Source organism: Maylandia zebra, linkage group LG10 (genome assembly GCF_041146795.1).
Source record: "Maylandia zebra isolate NMK-2024a linkage group LG10, Mzebra_GT3a, whole genome shotgun sequence".
Lineage (NCBI taxonomy): Eukaryota > Metazoa > Chordata > Actinopteri > Cichliformes > Cichlidae > Maylandia > Maylandia zebra.
The window spans coordinates 29293577-29313067 of NC_135176.1; the positions used below are offsets into that span (position 1 = coordinate 29293577).

Below are 19491 nucleotides of genomic sequence, written 5' to 3' on the forward strand. Positions count from 1 at the left end.
GCCCTGGTTCGTCTCTTGTATCCGAGTATCTGTTTGAGCTGATGAAGCTTCAGTCTGCAGGGTAGTGTTGCAGTTTTTGTACTTTAAGGTGCTTCAGGTCCTTGTATGCGACCCCTGCTAATTAGCTGCTGTATGACCACTCGACGTGATCATCATGGATAATGGCTCTCAATACATGGCTCCCTGAAGCATTATAGATTGGCATCTAATCACGTCCAGAGAGGGCAGAAAGAAGATGAAGGTGGGAGATGTCTGATGGTGGTCACAGCAAAACGCATTATCCTGATTATTTGCTTCTGTTTGTTATGGTGAAACGACAGCTGGGTTTCCTTTGCAGGAAGTGTGGCCTCAGTACACTTAGAGGAGCTCCTCCAATTAAAGGGAACCAGCTGAGGTGGTTCTGATATCTGACTAGGACACATCGGGGATTGCAGGGATGGACTGCTGGACGGGATGGACGTCCATCAAGTCTACATACATCTGCCAGCAAAACAAAGAGTCTCCAAACATCAAAGAGCGAGGAGGTAAAGGTTCTTTGGCAACGCTTATCACCTTGACTTCTTATCTTCAGCCTTCACCTGCACCTGGTAAAGATGCAGAGCTGCAATAAAATGAGTCTGTGTATCAGCTGCTTCCCCGTTGCCATGACGATGAAATTCCAGCATGAGCACCTCTTCAGTCATTTGAGGATACAGAATAATGTAGATGAGGAAGTAAGGTTTTTCTTTTTGTACCTGAAGTCTGTGAAGCTAAAAAAAAAACCTATTAAGGCAACACTTAAATCAGTATAGCATCAGGTGAGTTAAGTAACAGACTGGCCTACTCTAAAAGTAGATTCTATCACCACACATTATCCCCATAAACTTTGACATGAATTTCTGAAAAGAAATCAGTGAAACTGTTTAAAAAAAATTACTATTTTTAAAAATTAGTTGATCTCTTAAATTGTAAGAAAAACATGTAAAATTGCAGAGCTGTCAGAAAATTATATTTTATTTATTTTTACAGTGTATCATTGTTTAAAAAAAAAAAAGGGAAAAAGATGACATTTTCTGTCATTTAAATTTTTTTTATCTATTACCTAAATATTTTGGTGTATCATGGGGGAGATCTTTATCAGTAAAGATAAAGCTGTAAAACTGATAAAAGTTTTCCACAGCTTTTAAGTAGGGCCGGATTAGAGTCTTCGCTGATCTGGCCCCCAGCCCTTATGTTTGACACTCATAATCTAAACCAGGGTTGGGCAACTCCAGGCCTCGAGTGCTGGTGTCCTGCAGGTTTTAGATGTCACCCTGGGTCTACACACCTGAATCAAATGATTAGTTCATCACCAGGCCTCTGGAGAACTTCGAGACATGTTGAGGAGGTAATTTAGCCATTTAAATCAGCTATAAATTTAAATCAGCTATAAATGTCACCACCAGGAGGTGGTGTTAAAACACCACCTCCTGGTGGTGACATTTATATCTAAAGTTGCAGAAGGAAATTACATAAAGTACCTTTAAAGCTCAGTGGGGATGTAAAAGCTTTATCTACCTAACCCCTCCAGTTTAACTCCAGACACTGGATTAATGTGTTCTGATCAGATTCCACTGACTGGTCTAAACATGAAACACTCCTAGTTATGACGCAATAATAGGCATGGGTCAAGTAGAGGTGAGGTGCCTGCATTAGGCGCCAGTTGTGGCATGAGTTCAGGTTTATTAATAGGCTTAAACACGGGCCAGCTTTAGGGCTTAAACTTGGCCCTGGGTATGAAATGCTGCAGGTTATTACTGGTCCTGGGTCACCAGATGCTGCTAAGAAACCAATCCAGCCCCTCCTGTTACAACATCTGCCATGACTTTTTGATTCAGACATAGCTCAGTCCCAGCCACCCAATCCCACGGCTGCTTATTCCACCGAGAAGAGCTAAAAAGAAACACAAATACGGATCTCTGTTTTCTAGTTGTGACTCTATGCTCCCATCATTCATAGCAAGAAGCTGTTAAACAAGAAGTGCTTTCAAAGCCTTTAGGACGTAGCTGCCGAGGAGTCTTTATGTATGCCCTGTGTGTTCAGTGCACTGCTCGGTGCCTTCTGAGCAGTTTTAGTTATCTAGCTGCAGAGCACGAACCCATTGCTTCCTGCTAAATAAATGTTCCTTTAACCACTCAAACATTTATTTCTAGTGGAAATGTTAAGGGGAGAACATGACCGCTTGGCAGGGTATTTCACTTTGACTCTGTCTTAATGGACTCTTAAGTGCACAGAAGAGCTTTTTTGCTTTAAGTTACCTGCAGCAAGCAGAGAATTATGGATAGCAACAATAACGTCCCGTGTTTCCCTGCCAAGAAGGTTAGGTTTGTGCTGCTGTGAGTCAGTTTGTCTTTTTTTAGCAGGATGAGGTGAAAACTACTGGGGCACATTTTTGTGAAGGCTGGTGGATAAGTGGAGTGTACTGAAAGGAATTTGGAAGACAGGAGGCAGCGACCTCTCCGGGTGAACAGTGAAGCCAACAGTTGGACGCAACTACAGTTTCTGGAGTGGCCACTTGAGGCAGACTGCAGTGGTGAGCCAATCCCCATGGACTTTCGTGTTAAAATGACCGACTTTAGAGCTGAAATACAAGTTTACAGCTCAGTATGAAGAGATATCTTTGTAATCTTTAGGCAGATTCCGCCTTCATAATAGTAATTGCACTTTTGCAATTTTTTAATGCACCTTTTTCATGAATGGTGTACTGCTGTGTACGGATTCCTTTGATTAACTGAGTTCATATAGGGCTGAAATCCCAAATGTTCCCAATATTTGGGATTTCACTCCTAATTTTACAACAAAGTTGGCTCACCACTTTTTTACAGTCTCTAACAGACTTTGCACACATCCAATCACAGAATCTTAGAGGGAGGTGGAATGGTGCTGCTGTAATATTAGTATTTAAAGGCTCTTTTAAAGTTCCTATCCATAGCTCCACTACATCTTAGTGGACCTATGGATCGGATGCTGTCTTTTTGTAGTCCCAATAGATTTCACAGCCTTGAACATTCAAGGATTTTGCAGATTTGCAGTGAACGAGCTTGTTTTGTCTGGCTCATGCAGGAAATAATATAGAAGGGAGAGCCACACAACAACAGCTTCCACCAAGCCAATTTATTAATCATAAACTGAGAAAAAGAAGAAAAGAAAACTGGTGCTAACCTACAACCAACACGCAACTTAAATTAGGGATGACACGCAATCAAGTGGAAAGAAAACCAAATTGGCTGCCTGAAAAGTTCCAGCCTTCCAGGAGGAGAGAGAGCCATGTTGGAAGGAAACAAACTTAAATAGGCTCCAGGTGAAGTCCATCCATCAATCCATCCTCCATCTGCTTATCCAGTTCAGGTTCATGGGGGTTAGAGCCTATCTCAGCTGGCCCATAGGGCGAGAGGTGGGGTATACCCTGGACAGATGTCTAGTCTGTCCGGTGACATCATTTCCTGTTTTAGAAGGGAGCAGCTCTTAATTAGGACCTGAAAAGGAGGAAGCAAAGCAGGCCTTCCAACCAGTACTGACAAAACCAGCGCAGTCACCAGAACTAAATACATAACAGCAAATGTGGGAAACTAAACGGCGTGCTAAACTACAAACTCCAACAGTCCTAGTAAATAATGTTTATTTACTAATGACACATGTTTTCAGCCATTTTATCCCACATTTATGGAGTTGTACTGGGGTACAGTAAATATAATGAAAATCATTATTTGTGTAGTGTTTAAAACACTCTTCCAAAATACTAAAATTACTAAAGTTACTAGTTGTTTTAATCTGGGAAAAGAGCTTTAAACGCGGCTCGTCCATTTCCTATATATGGAATAGGTGACGGAAATCTTTAGGACATAAATATGCAGCAATTTCTCCTAAATCAAGGACTGAGATATTATTTTTGAAAAAAATAAGGCTGCTTAAATGAGAACTTCGATTGGTAAATATGACTATATAATTATTTATAATAGAAATATCCATGGGCCTTACTGAGCTATTAAACTTAATACTGATAGATTAATTTTTGTCTACTGAGTAAATAGTAGAAACTTAACATTTCAAGAACTGATTTTTCAAAATCAGCACATTTGGAGGACTTCTAATGATATTTCTTATCGCTTCTACGCAGATGACATTCAGTTGTATATGTCAAGCCTACAGTTACATATTACAAGCCCAGCACGGGTTAGCAGACAGTCTTCTCCGACTCAATAAAAAACAAGAGCCCTCGTTTGGGCCCTGACAGATTTTGCCTGATGGAAATTTTAGGTCCCTTTGCCACTTTTCTTAAATGTTCAATCAAGAACTTTGCAAGCTCACATTAAATCTCTGGCTCTCTCATAGTTTACCAATTAAAAACATTGCCAAGTTGACTTCCACTGTGTCATACTCTGAATTGAAAATTATTATTTATGCCTTTATTTTGTCACGTTTGAATTATTGTAATTCTGTTAAAAAGCAGCTAAAAACTCTTTGTTTTAAAAAAAACATATTTTTGACCTCTTGTTTTTATGCTCCGGCAGGTTTGTTCTGTAACACTTTGTGATATTTATCTTGAAAGGTACAATATAAATACAAATTTTGCTTACTTGCTAGCGACAGTAACAATATTCAGGTTCCTGTCGTTGACATTTAAGCCTAGACTAACAGCTTTTAGTTATTTGTCATCATATTTAATCCTCATTATGGGCTCAACTCACCACCGTCTTGCTTTTTACACTCCTCTTCATTTTCATTAAGTTGACCCCCCCCCCTCGCCAACACCAAAACAAACTACTACAAAATGAAAGTGCAAGGCAACACATTTTATTTCAAAGGCCTAATTGGCGTTAAGGTACAGCATATTAAATATTGTTAGTCCAGAGACAGTCACCGCAGAATAACATACCATTCTTTTCTTTACATGATACATTCAGGCTGACTTAAAATGACAATATTTTACAAATCGTTAATGTAGTGCTAACATAAAAAAGGCTGTTTACCGAGTGTCTCGTTTTCAATGCGAGCAGAGGTTTTCCCTGCTCCGTGGGGCAGACTCTGAGTCCGTTTTGTCTCCTTTAATTTCTAAAATCTTGCCGTCACCCCAACACCCAATTAAGACACTTCATTTTAATCATGTTTTCAGCGGTTACCTGTAGTTACTGAGTGCTAGTAGCATCTGTTAGTGTTCTGATAGTTCCTCGAAGAGCTGTGTAACAGAATAATATATTTTACATCCCTGCACATAATGTTATATTTTAATAATAAATATAATAAATAAAAAGTACAAATATCTGAATAATATGGAACCATATCATTATGAAAGACATTTTCTGTCAGTAATACATTGCAACCAAATGCTGGAAAACAACAGCATGACTCATTTTATAAAATGCAAGGGCAAATAACACGACGTCGGTAATATTTGCAGTTTGTAAAAAAAACAACAAGATTACTGTCGCGACCAGCTGATAGCAGTCCCGTCGAGCCGACATCTGCCCTGCAACGTTTCGACCCACATACATTCTGTTGTTCCTCAACACTCGAGCATCATTCTCAGAGTCAAACCTGCAGCTCTCTGTATTCAGTCTGGAGAGATCGTTAAGTTGTAGCACTGGTAAAGTGTTAGTGTTGCACTGTGGAAGAGTGGCGAGTGTTGACAAACTCCTCCTTGAATCCCTTTGCTGCCGCCCTGGTTCCTCCTTCAGTAATTGACTTTCCCGGGAACCTGCACGTTCACTCCACTGTAGTCCACCATGTACATGGGCCACTGCTGCAGGGAAGAAGCATAATGGTGGAGAAAATGATTTCATTACTGCAAAATGTTGCTGACCTTGCCTCTAAACCTGTTTTAATATTACATTTCAGTACTTACAGTTGAACACAGTCATCTACTGCAGTTTAAGGTGTTTTATCGACTCCGACTCCATCAGCGACCGGGGTTTCCTGCCTTTTCACGCCAATATCTTTTGGCTTTTTTCTAAATTATCCAATTTATGCCAGCTCTCTGGTTTGCTTAGCCTGCCCATTTGTATGGAGGTATCACCACAGATGAAGGACGTGCCTAGTCACTAATTTACTAGTCACTAATTTACTCCTCAGCCTCCTAGTAGACGCACCTGTGGTATCAATTTCACAATCCTACGTCATCTTGTTTTGAAGTTATCGCATTAAGAAGATTGAGAAAACATGAACTTATGGGGAGAGGACCATCAGCTTTTTACTGATCTGATATTAGATGTGCTTTAACCCAATAAGGCGAAGTGTATCATATTTGACCCACGAGTTTTGAGACCTCTACATCATCATCCCCTTAAATGATTTTATTTGTTTAAAATAAACAAACTACGAGGAATAAATTATAGAGAAATGTGGGATGTAACAAAAATGAAATTAATGGGTACAAAAAGGTTACACCCCCCCCCAAAAAATCAATCAATCAATCAATCAAAAAACACCAACAGTGCCATCTTTGCCTTCTCCAGTTCACAGCTCCACCCCTCACTAGCAGCTGAACACACCAACAGTCAGTGAGCTGGCGTAGCATGATAGACTTTGCATATGAAGCAAAATGCCAGGGAAAGGCCGAGGATGCAATAAGCCTGCATGCAAACAAGACAACCAAGTGGTGGCAACGAAGCTGAAACAACCTTTGCAAAGCATCGTAAACGCCGACATCCTGGTCTTTGAGGGATTTGAGAGGTCAGTAAAAGTTCCTGGTACAACGACGCTGAACCATTAAACAGTCACCACATCATTTAACTGTTACCTGGCTGCTACATTCTCCGTTTGTTCAGTTATCATTGTACCATTGTGGTTCTGGCTAGTTAACGTGTGAGCTGGGACATTAACAGGGAGCATCAGTTTAACTATTTGTGTCTAATAATGTGTTGTTTCTAAAACATCTACCAGACATTAAAGGGATAAATATGGTAAATATGCTACCAAGTCACCAGAAGCACAGAAAACAAGCAGAGCTGTAGCTCTCGCAGTTATACATGAAGCCTACGTGGAAGTTCAACAAGGAACTCCTGTCCTATTTCCTGCTGCCAGGATCTTGTTCTGTTATGATGGATCATCGAAGTTTTCCCCGTTTCCCTCGTTATCAGTATTGAGTTTGAAACTTTACATCCTGACATCCCTGGATACAGCGTGGCTAACGTTAGCAGTGCTAGCTGTGTTCCTTTCCTCCTTGTGCGCGTTAACACATCGTGTCGTCAGAGTCAGTGACACGGCTGACATATAACCGCTCATTTTCTCAGTCAGTCCTGAATAGCTGCGCTGCTTACCTTCCACTTTGCTAAAGCCGCTACTATAAACCTACCTGTCACAGGAAGAGAGGCTGTGCCACCTGTCGGGACTGGTGATGGCTGCAGTTACATGTCAGAGGCTGCCGTCTGACAGCAGCTAAATGCTCCACATACACTGCACTTAAGCTGATACGCATTCTGTTAGGCGTCTTAAATGCTTGAGTTTCTCTGACTGATCGAAGCTACAGTTAAGTCGAGGTAAAGGGGGGCTTCCTTATTAAAGTGCATTTTTGCCCTAACAGCAGGCCAGCATGCTGTAGCTCTGAAATCAAAGTGTATTTAAGGTTTTTAAGAGTCTTTAAGGACCTGTGTGAGTAAGAACAGAAGAATAAAGATGTCCTAGTATTCATCAACTAGCTTATGATTTCATATGGTGAAGAAAATATATATTTTATTTAATGTACCATCACTGGAATCTGATTGCTTGATATTCCCAGGTCGGAGGAGGCAGGCACTTGGTTGCTCTCCTGGACTCTCTTGCGTTTCCGTCGATTAGTGGAGGCGTCTGTTCCTACTGAAGGCACAAAGCAAAGGCTTTTACTCTGGAGGCACACGCAGCACAGAAAGCCTCACTTCCATCAACAGAAGGTTGTTTGTGTAACACTTACCTGTGTTACAAGCTTGGCTACAGATTTCTGCAAAAGGTCTGAACAGGAGAGAGAAAAGGCCGGGTCATTTTAGGTGATGTAGCTGCATTTTTGTTTCTTTAAAGATACAATCTTTTTTTTGTAACTATAAAAAACATTCCTGAATTCTAATTAGCCCTCTATTCAGACTGCACTTACTTGATACCTAGAGAAAAAAAATCCCTGAATTGTGCACGATTTAAAGCTTTGCCTTCATTCTTTCATCATAGCTTAACTGCTTGGATGTCAAAACGTTGTTTTCTATTTCATTTTATTTACATTTGCTGTGGAAGATTTATTCTTTGACATCTTAGAGGCTGGATTTAAATCCAAAGCATAAATAAACCATAATGAGCTTAACTACCGAGAAGCAAAACCCTAAATTCCCGCTGAAATGTACGGTGCAGCGACGGCTAGCGCTGCTGAACATTCCGGTGTCGCTGCACTCACTGTAGCTGGCTCTTGATGTTGAATGTTATTTTATCTGCGGCTTGAAGGATTTTCTCCAGGCACACGATGTCGTAGGTGTTTGGGTTTCGGAAAGGGATTTCGTCTGGAAGGCCACTAACTTCTATAGACTCTGGACTGCCGCGGATTAGCTTGTACGGGACCACGACGGAGCGATCTAAGCCCAGAGCCTCACCTAAACAGAACAAACAACAACGGCACGATCAGTGTGACACCTTTTCTTTTCCTGTGAAAAATAAGAAGCATGCAGGCACATGTTTTCCCATGAATAAAGAAACTCATGCCTGTAACTGGCATACTGTAGGTATGAAACGTGCATAGAAATGCAGCGTTCTTCATTCATTTTGATAACAGCAGCTAAAAGTTCTTAAGCAGAGGTGCAGGTGCAGCATTATTACCCTTTGAGATCTTTTATTATAACCTGAACAAAGGTGGAACTTCATACACTGCAATCATCACAGTAATAAGTTAGCAACCAAAGCGTGTGTTAGCCTGGCTGAAGAAGAAGATGTTTGTCTGCTCCCAAGATCGCTGACTGCGGTTGCTGTCCGTGGTGCTGATTCAAAGCTGGAATGATCCTACAGATGTTACTGATTATTGCTACATGACAATATTTTATAACTTAAATTTGTTTGTGTGTTCGTGTGAGCGAGAACGTGAGGTAACGTGTTTGCTGAAGCACTGCGTGGTGGTAAGGGCCCAAAATGAAAGAGCGTATCAGCCGCGGGGCCTATCGCAGAGCTGTTACACCTGTGGTCCTCAATAAATAAGAAGTAAGAATGCTGAAATTTGTTAGGTGCACAACAATTCAACATGTGAAGTTTTTCTTTGCCACACAAACTAAAATAAATCAGTTTGCACTAAATCTCTCTATAGACACCACTTTGATAAGAGGTTTTTTATTGTTTACCGTGCAGACTTTCCACCCGTGGACCCTATGCATGTGGAAATGTTGTATTTTTAAGGCACTGCTGTGACATTAGCACCGTTTTTGTTTTGTTTTGTTTGTTTTTTTTCCTCTTCAGGCTTCTATACCAAATTGTGTGAAGCCTGTATTGAAATTGCTCCACAAAACTTAACAGCCACGTTTCATGAGTGAAATTTGGAGCATGCATTTATAAGACTTGCCCCTAATTCAACAAGTAGGACGAACATTCTGGATTTAAATTTCCAGCCACACGTCTCACTTATGAGGCTCACCCTGAGCAATAAGGGACGTGTTGTTTTTCTCCTGTGTTGTGAGAATTAAACTGAACACGCCCACGACTTGGACTCATCATGCAGATGAAACTGGTTCATGGTAAAAAGGTTATCCGTCTTGTACAGATAACAACAGCTCCACGCTGCGGATCTATTTACCGTATTTCTTGTTGAAGAGTTCCTTGACTTGCTCTCGAAGGACTACTTTCTCCCCCATGCGGTTAATGTCGTCATCATCTGTCAGGAGGAGAGAATCGGTTACAGACAGCATTCAAAATAAAAGCCGCAGCATTTATAATGGACGCTATCAAAGCATTTTCTCCTCACCATTTATTGAAGCGTAGGCCTTCTTTAGTAAAGTGACTCGTCGAGGTGCTGATGAAGTCAACGAAAAATATGTTTAGTAACATTAAATGTTGTTTTGCTCTCTGTGATAGATGCTGCGTAATAAATCAGATGTCATGAAAGCAAAGCGCAGCGTGCTCATACCTGGTTTTGGAATAAGTCCTTGAAATGGTCTGCATGCAACACAATGAAACAAGCACAATGAACAGAATTAGCCGACATATATTTAAAGACAGTAATAAATATCCAAGCCATTAACTGCAGGAAGGAAGACCGATAGACAGATATGGATCTTATTTGATGAAAACATTTGAATTTGTGCATTTTGTAGCTTGTTATTTTGGTTTAGCACCACAGATGAATATACTGGGAAAGTGCATCATTACCAGTCAGAATATTAAACAGCTCTTAGAGTGATCAGCATTTCTCACCTGGTGATGGTGAAGCTGATTTTGTCAGCGACAGCCAGGATCCTCTCCAGGTTCTGGGAGCCGAAGGTGCAGGGCTTCCTGAAGGGGATGCCGGGGGGAAGGCCCTCGATGATGACCGAGTCCGGGTTGTTCTTGATCCTTTTGTAAGGCACTTGGACGGGGTACTTGATGCCCAATGCCTCCCCATACTTCCTGTTGAAGAGATCTTGGACCTGCTCTCGCAGCGTGTTGGCCAGGTCGATTCTGGACAGCTTGGACTCCAAGCACTCTGTTGACGAGAGGACGAAGACGCTTTAAAATATGTCATCTGGCTTTCAACGTCAGCGAGCAGAGGCAATTCGTGTTTAAACAGTTAACGGCAAATCTAAGAAGACTGATGCAGCTCGACCGTACCTGAGAATCCAGGTCTCTTGGATACAGCCGCAGTGTCCTCCGTTACTGGTGCTGCATCCTTGGCATCCAGCTCTTTGGAGAAAAACATTTAAAGGTTAAACTTTTGTCGTCTTAAGACTTACTGAATAAAGCAAACGTTAGGAGCTTTGTCACAAATAAAGAGGAGGCAGCTGCAGAAAAATCCCTGCAAGGACTTTCTGTTGTTCTTCAAAGGAGCCGTTTTAAAAATAGCCTGTGAACTGGATTTGACCTTAAAACTTCAACCGTGTGTTGCAGAGGACAAAACAAACATATCAAAATTTAACACTGCATATGTGTGTGATTAGTTTGGGTTGAAGATGCTGCTGATGAGAAAGTAAGTATAAAAAGAGACAAACCTGAATCACAGATCGGGATGGAAGGCATCTCTTGTTTTACCTGCTCAGCTAAGAGCTCGGGTCTAGAGATGAGCAAAAGATTGTGACGATATTTACAAATCAGAGAGCGAAAACTGAAATAACACACACTTCAACGCACCGCTACACTCTCCAGATGACTTTCTATATATAATTATTTCTCACCTTTTGATAACAAACTGGATCTGACTGCTGGCAGCCAGGATCTTGCGTAGTTTGGCTGCTCCGAAACAGTTGGGTCTTCGGATAGAGATTCCCTCTGGCAGCCCGGTTACATACAGATCCTCAGGGTACATCTGGAATTTGGAGTACGGCACCTTGGTTGGTTCAGGAAGGCCCAGGGCTTCAGCTGAAGAAGGAAAAACAGGAAAAACAAGCACAAAGCTTATTGATCTATTTCATTCAAGTCGTCTTATTCCAATTCATCTCATTTCTTTCCGTCTTCTGAAATCTGGGGAAAATTGCAAAAACACCAAACAGGGAAAGTTCGCCAAATTTGTGTGACAGTTTTAAAATGGTAAATGGCCTGTATTTGTATAGCACTTTACTAGTCCCTAAGGACCCCAAAGAGCTTTACACATCCAGTCATCCACCCATTCACACACACATTCACACAGACTGGTGATGGCAAGCTACATTGTAGCCACAGCCACCCTGGGGCGCACTGACAGAGGCGAGGCTGCCGAACACTGGCGCCACCGGGCCCTCTGACCACCACCAGTAGGCAACGAGTGAAGTGTCTTGCCCAAGGACACAACGACCGAGACTGTCCAAGCCGGGGCTCGAACCGGCAACCCTCCGATTACAAGGCGAACTCCCAACTCTTGAGCCATGATCACAGCAATCCTTTATTGCTGCTTTTAACCAAGCAGCAATAAAGGAGCTAACATGAAAGTGTCGAGTTGCATCTCAAATGGCCATCTCAGCCTGGCTCGACAGTTTTGATCTCTGTGGTTAGTTTACGCCTTCTAACAGCTACAGAGAGAGGGTCACCTTTTACACAAGTACCCTTACTGAGGCTCAAGTGGGTGATACAGGCGGCTATAGCTGTGAGGAGTCGCTGAACTGGACTTCTTGCATTTGTAGAGTTTAATGCGGTTATCTCACAAATATTATAGCAAGCTGTGCAGATTAATTACACTAACAAAGTCCAAATGTTTGTGCATTTTTGAGTGAGTGAAATACTCCTGTTACTCTGTTCTTAGAGTAACACAAACATATGACAGATGGAAAGATGAAAGTTTATGGTTTTGTTCTGTAGTTCCAGGCCTTACTGAATACAACATGATTGCTACAATAGGGGTTAAAAATTAAAAAAACAAAATAGAAAGCAAGTTTTATTTGAAAGCTTTTGATCAAAGTCCAAAAGAGACAACACAAAAAGCCAAGGCAGTGACATTTATTTTGTAAATGATGGCCCCCATAATTTAAAGTCAACACGGGCAAAGCAGGATAAGCTTCGGGGGGCATCTGCACCGTCTGCACCGTCCCCCTGTCACTCGGTCAGATCCGACCCTCGTTTGTCACACCAGCAAACTAAAAAGCTACACGGTCACATGGCTACACCCACCATGAGACAAATGTTGCGATAGCACCATCCATATTTCTAAACTCAAGGAAATCTATTATAAAACGATAGCTTTAAAAACTAAAATCAAAAAATAACAAAAACAACCCGATTTTTAGCTCGTTTTCAGTCTCATGCTCACGTTGCTTTTCCAGACACATTAACCTAACGTGACGTAGAAAGCTCATCCAGCTCACAGGTTATTGTAATGTGTGGATGGACAGGCACATGTCTCGCCTCATCTGTCATGTGCTCATCAGTCCCTCAGCCGGCTGAACTAAAACCCTTTTTAAACTAAGAACTGAAACTTTTCTTTGTATTTAAAGGGAATAAGAAGAACTCGTTAATAACTTTGAGCATTGCCGTGTTAAAATTACCCATACGAACAAATACCCACACTCACTCTTAGCGCACGCATGTCTATGTTCAGAGAGTCGCTGGCGTGCTGTGACATGCCGCCTTCTAAAAGGCGACTAATACTTTGTGTCTTTATGCTTTAACTCCTCTGATGTGAAAATGAGATTCTTCCTTTTCATGCCCCATCCTTTGCCCCACACTTAACAGATTCATTCTCATGTGCTGAATTATTGAAAACCTTAAATGTTCCAATATTAATATTCAGATAGATTTTAAAAGCTTAGATTTTAAATTGCTGTACACTGGTTAAGGAGAGATCAAAGTCTTCCTGCAAAATTTATAGCCCTGGCATAACTTCCTGCCCCCGCTGCGGATGAGGATAAAAGCTCCCCCGCTACAGGTAGCTTACCATACTTAATGCTGAAGATGCTCTCCACTTGTCTCCGCAGCTGAAGAATCATTTCACCGATGTCCTCCACCAGGCTCCCTGCTGAAAGAGTCAAGCAAATGAAAAACGAACAGCTTTGCGCCGAGAGCGCCGAAAAAGAATTATTACTTGGGGTCGACGGGGTTAGGCAGCTTCCCACCTGTGAACATTACTACATCTCCACTTGCCAACTTCAATTTGATAAATTCTACCTGCCCTGCGCTGACCCGGTAATGACAAACTGACTGTGTCATTACCGGGTCAATGTAGAGTGTGATACATTAACCGCAGATGGATGTAGGGAGGCAGAGTGGTGAAGGTGCAAAAATGAGACTAAACAGCAAAACAGAAATATTTCCAAAGGTGAGGACGCTGGGTTAGAGTTTTATTTAATTCTAATCTGCCTCTTTGGCAAGGTTACAGACAATCACACAGTGAGAGTGTGGGCCAAATGCACTGTGCAGAAAAACATCCTGAATGAGTCAGTCCACCCTACCTTCAGAAGATCTTCTTATGCTCTGCGGGGCAGCAGTGGGTGACAGAGCTTCAGCTGCAAGATGTGAGAAAAGCATGAGAACAGTGGCGCACGGCTACTGTAAAACATTTCTATGACAGTTTATCCAAAGATGCACGGTTTTATTTGTGTCAATCAATCTCTTGAGTCGTCACATTGTTGCTTTACTGCATCAGAGACTAGCGCTGGTCCTATTCTGACTTGAGGCATGCCTAACATCATTGTGCAGCAATGATTACATCTGTGAAGGCTAAACTCTTTATCTGACACCTCATGTCTACCCTCAGTACACACAGGGGATGGACAAAACAACAGGTGCAACATATGAGACTGTGATAATTCAATGTTATTGTCCATTTTCTGTCAGTGGAATATTACTGTTACAGTAGGGCAACGCTGAATGTTCTTTAATTAATGATTCCAGGCAAACTGCCGCCAAGAACACATATCATACCGCCTGTCCAAGGCCGTTATTCAACATCGCCGCTCAGTGTTAAACATACAAACACGAGAATGGGCGGTGGGGGTGTTGTTTTGCCATTAGCCCAGAAGCAGAGGTGGAAATGTGATTTTTTTTTTCGTGATGTGTTATGTGTGGAGTCTGCAGGGCAGGACTTTTAAATCTGTGATCAACAACAGGAGGAAGAAAGTGGTTTATAAAATGTTTTTTTCCCATCTATCCATTTGTTTCCGTTCATCTGGGGTTGGGTCGAGGGGGGAGACAGCCTAAACAGAGAAGCCCACAGGCGAGGCTGCCGGACACTGGCGCCACCAGGCCCTCTGACCACCACCAGTAGGCAAACATGGGGTTAGTATCTTGCCCAAGGATATTTGGCATGCAGCCAGGAGGCAGCCTGGGATCGAACTACCGACCTTCTGATTAGTGGCTGACCTGCTCTGCCACCTGAGCTACAGCCACCCCACTTTGAGCGTGTTCTAAGACAACTTAAAGCAATACTATTTGAAAGCTACATCTAGCTTGTGTAGCTAATCCATCATAACATGACGGAGGATCTGTGTAAGCTGTAAAAGGAATATGATGCAACCACAACAGACTCACAACAGAGCTCCCTTTGCCCAACACAACATAAAAAATTCAAAATGCATCAAAATCCAGCCTGTTGAGGTAAAAGTGGGAACAATAATGTAAAATTTAAAAAACACTGTCAAAAGAAAGATACTGTATGTCATCTGTGCTGAAGAAGCCAATGGACAATTATTATGACACAGGAATACTTGAGAGTGGAACTGCAGTTTTGTGAAGATCATCAAGTCAAACCTTTCACTATACTTAAGGGCAAACAGGACTTTTTAAAAAAGGATGTGATTTGTATCTACAGGAAAGTGAACTGGGTATTCTCATATGTGCAATATGAATATGTCATTCATGCAAAAGGGATTATTGTCTTGATCAGACCTATTTTACCTTGAAAATTAATGCAAATTGCCATCATTCAAATACTTTGACAAATGACGGAGGTGCAAATAATATTAAATGTGACTGAGTGCACTTACCTTCATTGTCTTTCCTTTAGAGGTCATTTGTGAAAGAAAAGAAAACTTAAACAAAGCACAATGAAATCAATAAAAGAAAACAAAATGCTTAATGCCAAGATCACTCTGAGCAGACTCTCTGTAGCATTGTAGCAGCACCTCCTTCAGATGTTCAAAAAAGGGCCTCATTTATATGTTAATTTATATATAAGAAAGTTGCACTTGACATTTGGACAATGTAATTGATAGTGCAGGAATTTTCCAGAGAAAGAATAGAGTCCTAAACTTTAAAGTGTCCATTCAAGAAAATGTAGAGGCAGAGATTTCTGCTTCCATCCTACTACAGAATGTGTGAATGGAATTTGATCACAGGAGATTGGAAATATTATTTTGAAATCTTGCACTTTTAACGAGATTGAATGAAAAGCTTGAATGAAAACTGGTGAAAGTGAAGTGGATTGCCCAGAAACAGAGAAAACTGTTGAAAGCAAAGAAATGCTGCCGTTTTTTTTTATTTCTCAGTCTAATCTTTAAATGCTGCCAGCTGCACAATTAAATGTCCTTCACCTCCATCACAGCGGGGCAGTCAGAAACCTCAGACATACATCTGCATGCATTTGTCTGCAATCTGAATGACCCCGGCACATTATAGAAGCACCTGGTAAATGAGGCGGGTGCAGTTGATAAAGAGAGTGGCGTCTACTCAGATGTTCTTGGTGACCTTACTCTATTAACCTAAGGTTTAAGGGAGAGAACGAGTTCTATACGGGGAGGAGGATTTAGGAGTCTCAACAGGACCTTTGAGGAAAAGTTTGGTCTCTCTAAAACTGGACTAGTGGATAAAATTACTCAAAATCTGCAAATATGCACCATGCATCCTGCTAATCACTGAAACGTTTCAGTTTGGACTCTTAAGGGCAAAGGGCACACAATTAACAACCGGCTGAAGTGTTGTAAGACAGCACACCCCTATGAGGCGATGTTTCCGTGCAGCCGGTGCTTCGTAGGTGAAGTGGGAGCACTTCAAAAACCGCCTACCTTCTGAATTAAGGTGAAACAGAGGCCCCAGTCTGTTTTTGAGGATATTTGGTACAAAGCAGCTATTTGTTACGCCACCCAGCGTCAGCTCTGGCTGCAGTGACACAAATTGAAATCAAGCACAGCCTACCAAGATGATTAAAAGAGAACCTTTAGTCTAGAAAAAGGTCTATGAAAATGAACTAGCTGTAGCATTAGGAGTCAGTGCTGTAAGGCGTCCTGAGTTATGTGCCATACGCGGCCTTAGGATGGTCTGATGTCTACTCTTTCACAACAAACAAACATTTAAAAAACAAATATTTAAAAAGGCAAAACAAAAAACACACACTTCGGTTGGAGTCCGACCACGCTCGAGCAGTTGGTGCATGTAAAACACACTGACAGTTATGCGCATGCCCAGATTTTAAAGCTAAAGAGTATGTTGACAAGCTGCAGTCGATGCAGGGTGCATTTCACAGATCGTCGTTGTGAGGCTGGAGGAAGAAACAAGCTACAGTAGGTCAGAGTTGGGGAGAGAAGGTATATTTAAGGTTGTGGGAGTGGCTAGTAGTGATTGGGGAGGTTTGGTCATAAGGAAGTGGAAGAGTGGAAGATAAAGAACGTGAGAAAAGTGGTTTCATACGTGCTGTGGCTTAATTAGCTCCCTACAAAACAGTATGTGGAGGCCTTGGTAGGAGCTGGCATTCCAGGAGCCACAGTGTGAGGAGGGAGGCGACAATGGAGGTGTGGGCTGACGGGGAAGAGGTTACCTGCGTGGTTTTCCATTGAGTGGTGGGGAGCCGAAGGAGCGGGGGGCGGGGCAGACGAGGCAGATGGAGCAGAGGGCGAGGCTGTGGCTGGACACGGTGCGGCGGCGACGGGCTCGGCCACAGACTCGCTGGGCTCCTCCCCACTCGTGCCGGCATCTGGAGAAACAAACAGTATTCACACCAGGTTTTCAGTTTGTGGTGCAACGGAGACAAGAGAGCAGCAGGACACAGTGGAGCTGCAACACTTCTTGCACTGCTGCTGCATTTCTGCTGTTATCTCAGCGCTTCCTGTTACTGATGTTAGCTTGAAATCACCCAGCCTTGTTTTTCAGTGCATTCATTTAAACAGTTGAGAATTTAGGGCAGGAACTTCATGCTTTTTAACTGGGCAGGGGAAGTTGAACTGACAGAACCAATCACTTATCCTCCACCCTCAAAGTCTTTAATCTTGCAAAACCAAAATATGTTTGAAGGCTTCCATGGAAGCATGAACCTCAGCTAGTGCTTTCAAACTCTTCACACACCCAACAAAGTTCCCCTTTAAAACATTGCAAACAAGCTGGATTTAATAGATTGATCCTTTATTTTTACTTTTTTAAAACGTTTTTCACAATAATGAAACTACGTCTTAAAATGTGTCTCATTTGTCCACACAACAATTATTGGGAGGCATTGGTGCGCATGGTGAGATAGAAAGGAGGATTACTGGGGATCTTTCACTTACTAAGCAAAAGTGTAACTCACTACACTGTGAGGAATTAAATAAAAAAGAAAAATGAAGAATATATAATGAATCTGGAACTACAAACATGAATGAAGCTTTATTCTTTTTAAGTTTTTATTTTAAATGTCTGATTTTGCTCAAAACAGCAGAGCTTTGACTCTCAATGAATGAGCCTTTCACTGAGAGACTCAAGCAAAAATTGTTTTCTTTCTTTTTTTAAAACTTTAAAATCGAATAAGAAGAGTAAATGCAATAGCAGCCAAGGCTTTCTCTTCATTTTTATGATCCAAGGTTGGCTCCCCCTTTTCTAATTGTGATTCCTCACTTTGGCTGCATTTGAATTTATCCAAACAAATTTGGGTATCAGATTTGGCTACTGACAGAAAGCGCTCACCCACAGGAACCGACTAATCAAAATTGGCAAATGCAAAACTGTCAGGCGAACAAAGGAGTGAAAGAAGGGGAATCACACACAGGGACAGCACCAACGATGAAAACAGTCTCCAGGTTTCTGTGTCTCTGTGACTTCTATCTCAATGACAATGCAAGAAAACCCGCGTCTGCTCCAATTGTATTTTTCTACGAGTGAAAAAAAGAAACGAATCTCAAACTTAATGGCAGCCAAGCGTGCGCTCGCTTACCTGGCACCGTAACTTGAATGATTTCCCCGTCTGGAGGCTCTGTTTTAATCCTCCTCAAAGGAATGCAATCTCCTGAAGGACCTGCGGGGATTGAACAGTTCATTCTGCACGAGTTCCCGTCAGCACTGTGTTTTATGGTCGTGTAAAAACAGATTTAAGCAGACGATAGAACGTGTTGGAAGGGATCAGACTGCAAAACGCGATATGAAAGCGACTCCGGGGGACGGGGGAAACCTTTGTTCGTTACTCGGGGCTCAAATCATTTGTAACTTCACACAGCCGAATATCACAGAGCGTTTTTATTATGCTGAACTTCATTTATTAGCACGTACCTGCTTCGCACTCAGCCAAGGGACTCACACAAGCACTGGTTGATCTGTGAGGTAAAATCAAATAGAAAAAGGGTGATTTGCAAATATCTGCAAAACACAATCATTAAAAATCCTTTTTTGTGGCGTATTTTAAATCATCTGTCTCCTTTAAAGGGAAATTAAATGACTTCTGAGCCCAACACCGGGGATCTTTAAACACTGGCTATGCAGGGTTTCCACACTTGTTAGCACCACAGTCACAACCCCAATGGCAGAGATTCCATACACGTTAACATTGATTCATGCAGTGCCATCCGCCCACTATAGTGTTTATCGCCTATTGTGCGGTGGCACCGACAGACAGAACCGCTGAGCTGCACGAACAGAGGGAGACACCGGGGAAGCATTTCTCACTTCTAGCATGAAGGGATTTAGACTCAGGAGTCAGAGCTTGTCATCCGGGGTCACTGGTTCAATCCCAGCTGCTCAAAAGCACACATCAAAGTGTCCTTGGCC

At 42.0% G+C, this 19491-nt stretch overlaps 1 protein-coding gene across 2 annotated transcripts in view; it reads right to left on the reverse strand.

Annotated features, from left to right (window-relative positions):
• Positions 1 to 4790: 4790 nt before the first annotated feature.
• The window catches only part of gtf2ird1 (GTF2I repeat domain containing 1), a 43182-nt gene continuing 28481 nt past the window's right edge, over positions 4791 to 19491 (reverse strand). The window contains exons 12-27 of one of the 2 annotated variants that reach the window (XM_004551155.4): positions 18997 to 19040; positions 18665 to 18745; positions 17300 to 17455; positions 14001 to 14054; positions 13487 to 13564; positions 11319 to 11502; positions 11136 to 11197; positions 10759 to 10830; positions 10366 to 10633; positions 10079 to 10107; positions 9917 to 9964; positions 9749 to 9826; positions 8372 to 8564; positions 7904 to 7941; positions 7700 to 7809; positions 4791 to 5758 (exon numbers count right to left, since the gene is read on the reverse strand). In XM_004551155.4, the coding sequence (XP_004551212.1) occupies positions 5690 to 5758; positions 7700 to 7809; positions 7904 to 7941; positions 8372 to 8564; positions 9749 to 9826; positions 9917 to 9964; positions 10079 to 10107; positions 10366 to 10633; positions 10759 to 10830; positions 11136 to 11197; positions 11319 to 11502; positions 13487 to 13564; positions 14001 to 14054; positions 17300 to 17455; positions 18665 to 18745; positions 18997 to 19040 (1564 nt within the window). In that variant the 3' untranslated portion in view covers positions 4791 to 5689. Of the gene's footprint in view, positions 5759 to 7699; positions 7810 to 7903; positions 7942 to 8371; positions 8565 to 9748; positions 9827 to 9916; positions 9965 to 10078; positions 10108 to 10365; positions 10634 to 10758; positions 10831 to 11135; positions 11198 to 11318; positions 11503 to 13486; positions 13568 to 14000; positions 14055 to 17299; positions 17456 to 18664; positions 18746 to 18996; positions 19041 to 19491 lie in introns of both variants that reach the window. The other variant, XM_004551154.4, reaches the window with a different exon arrangement.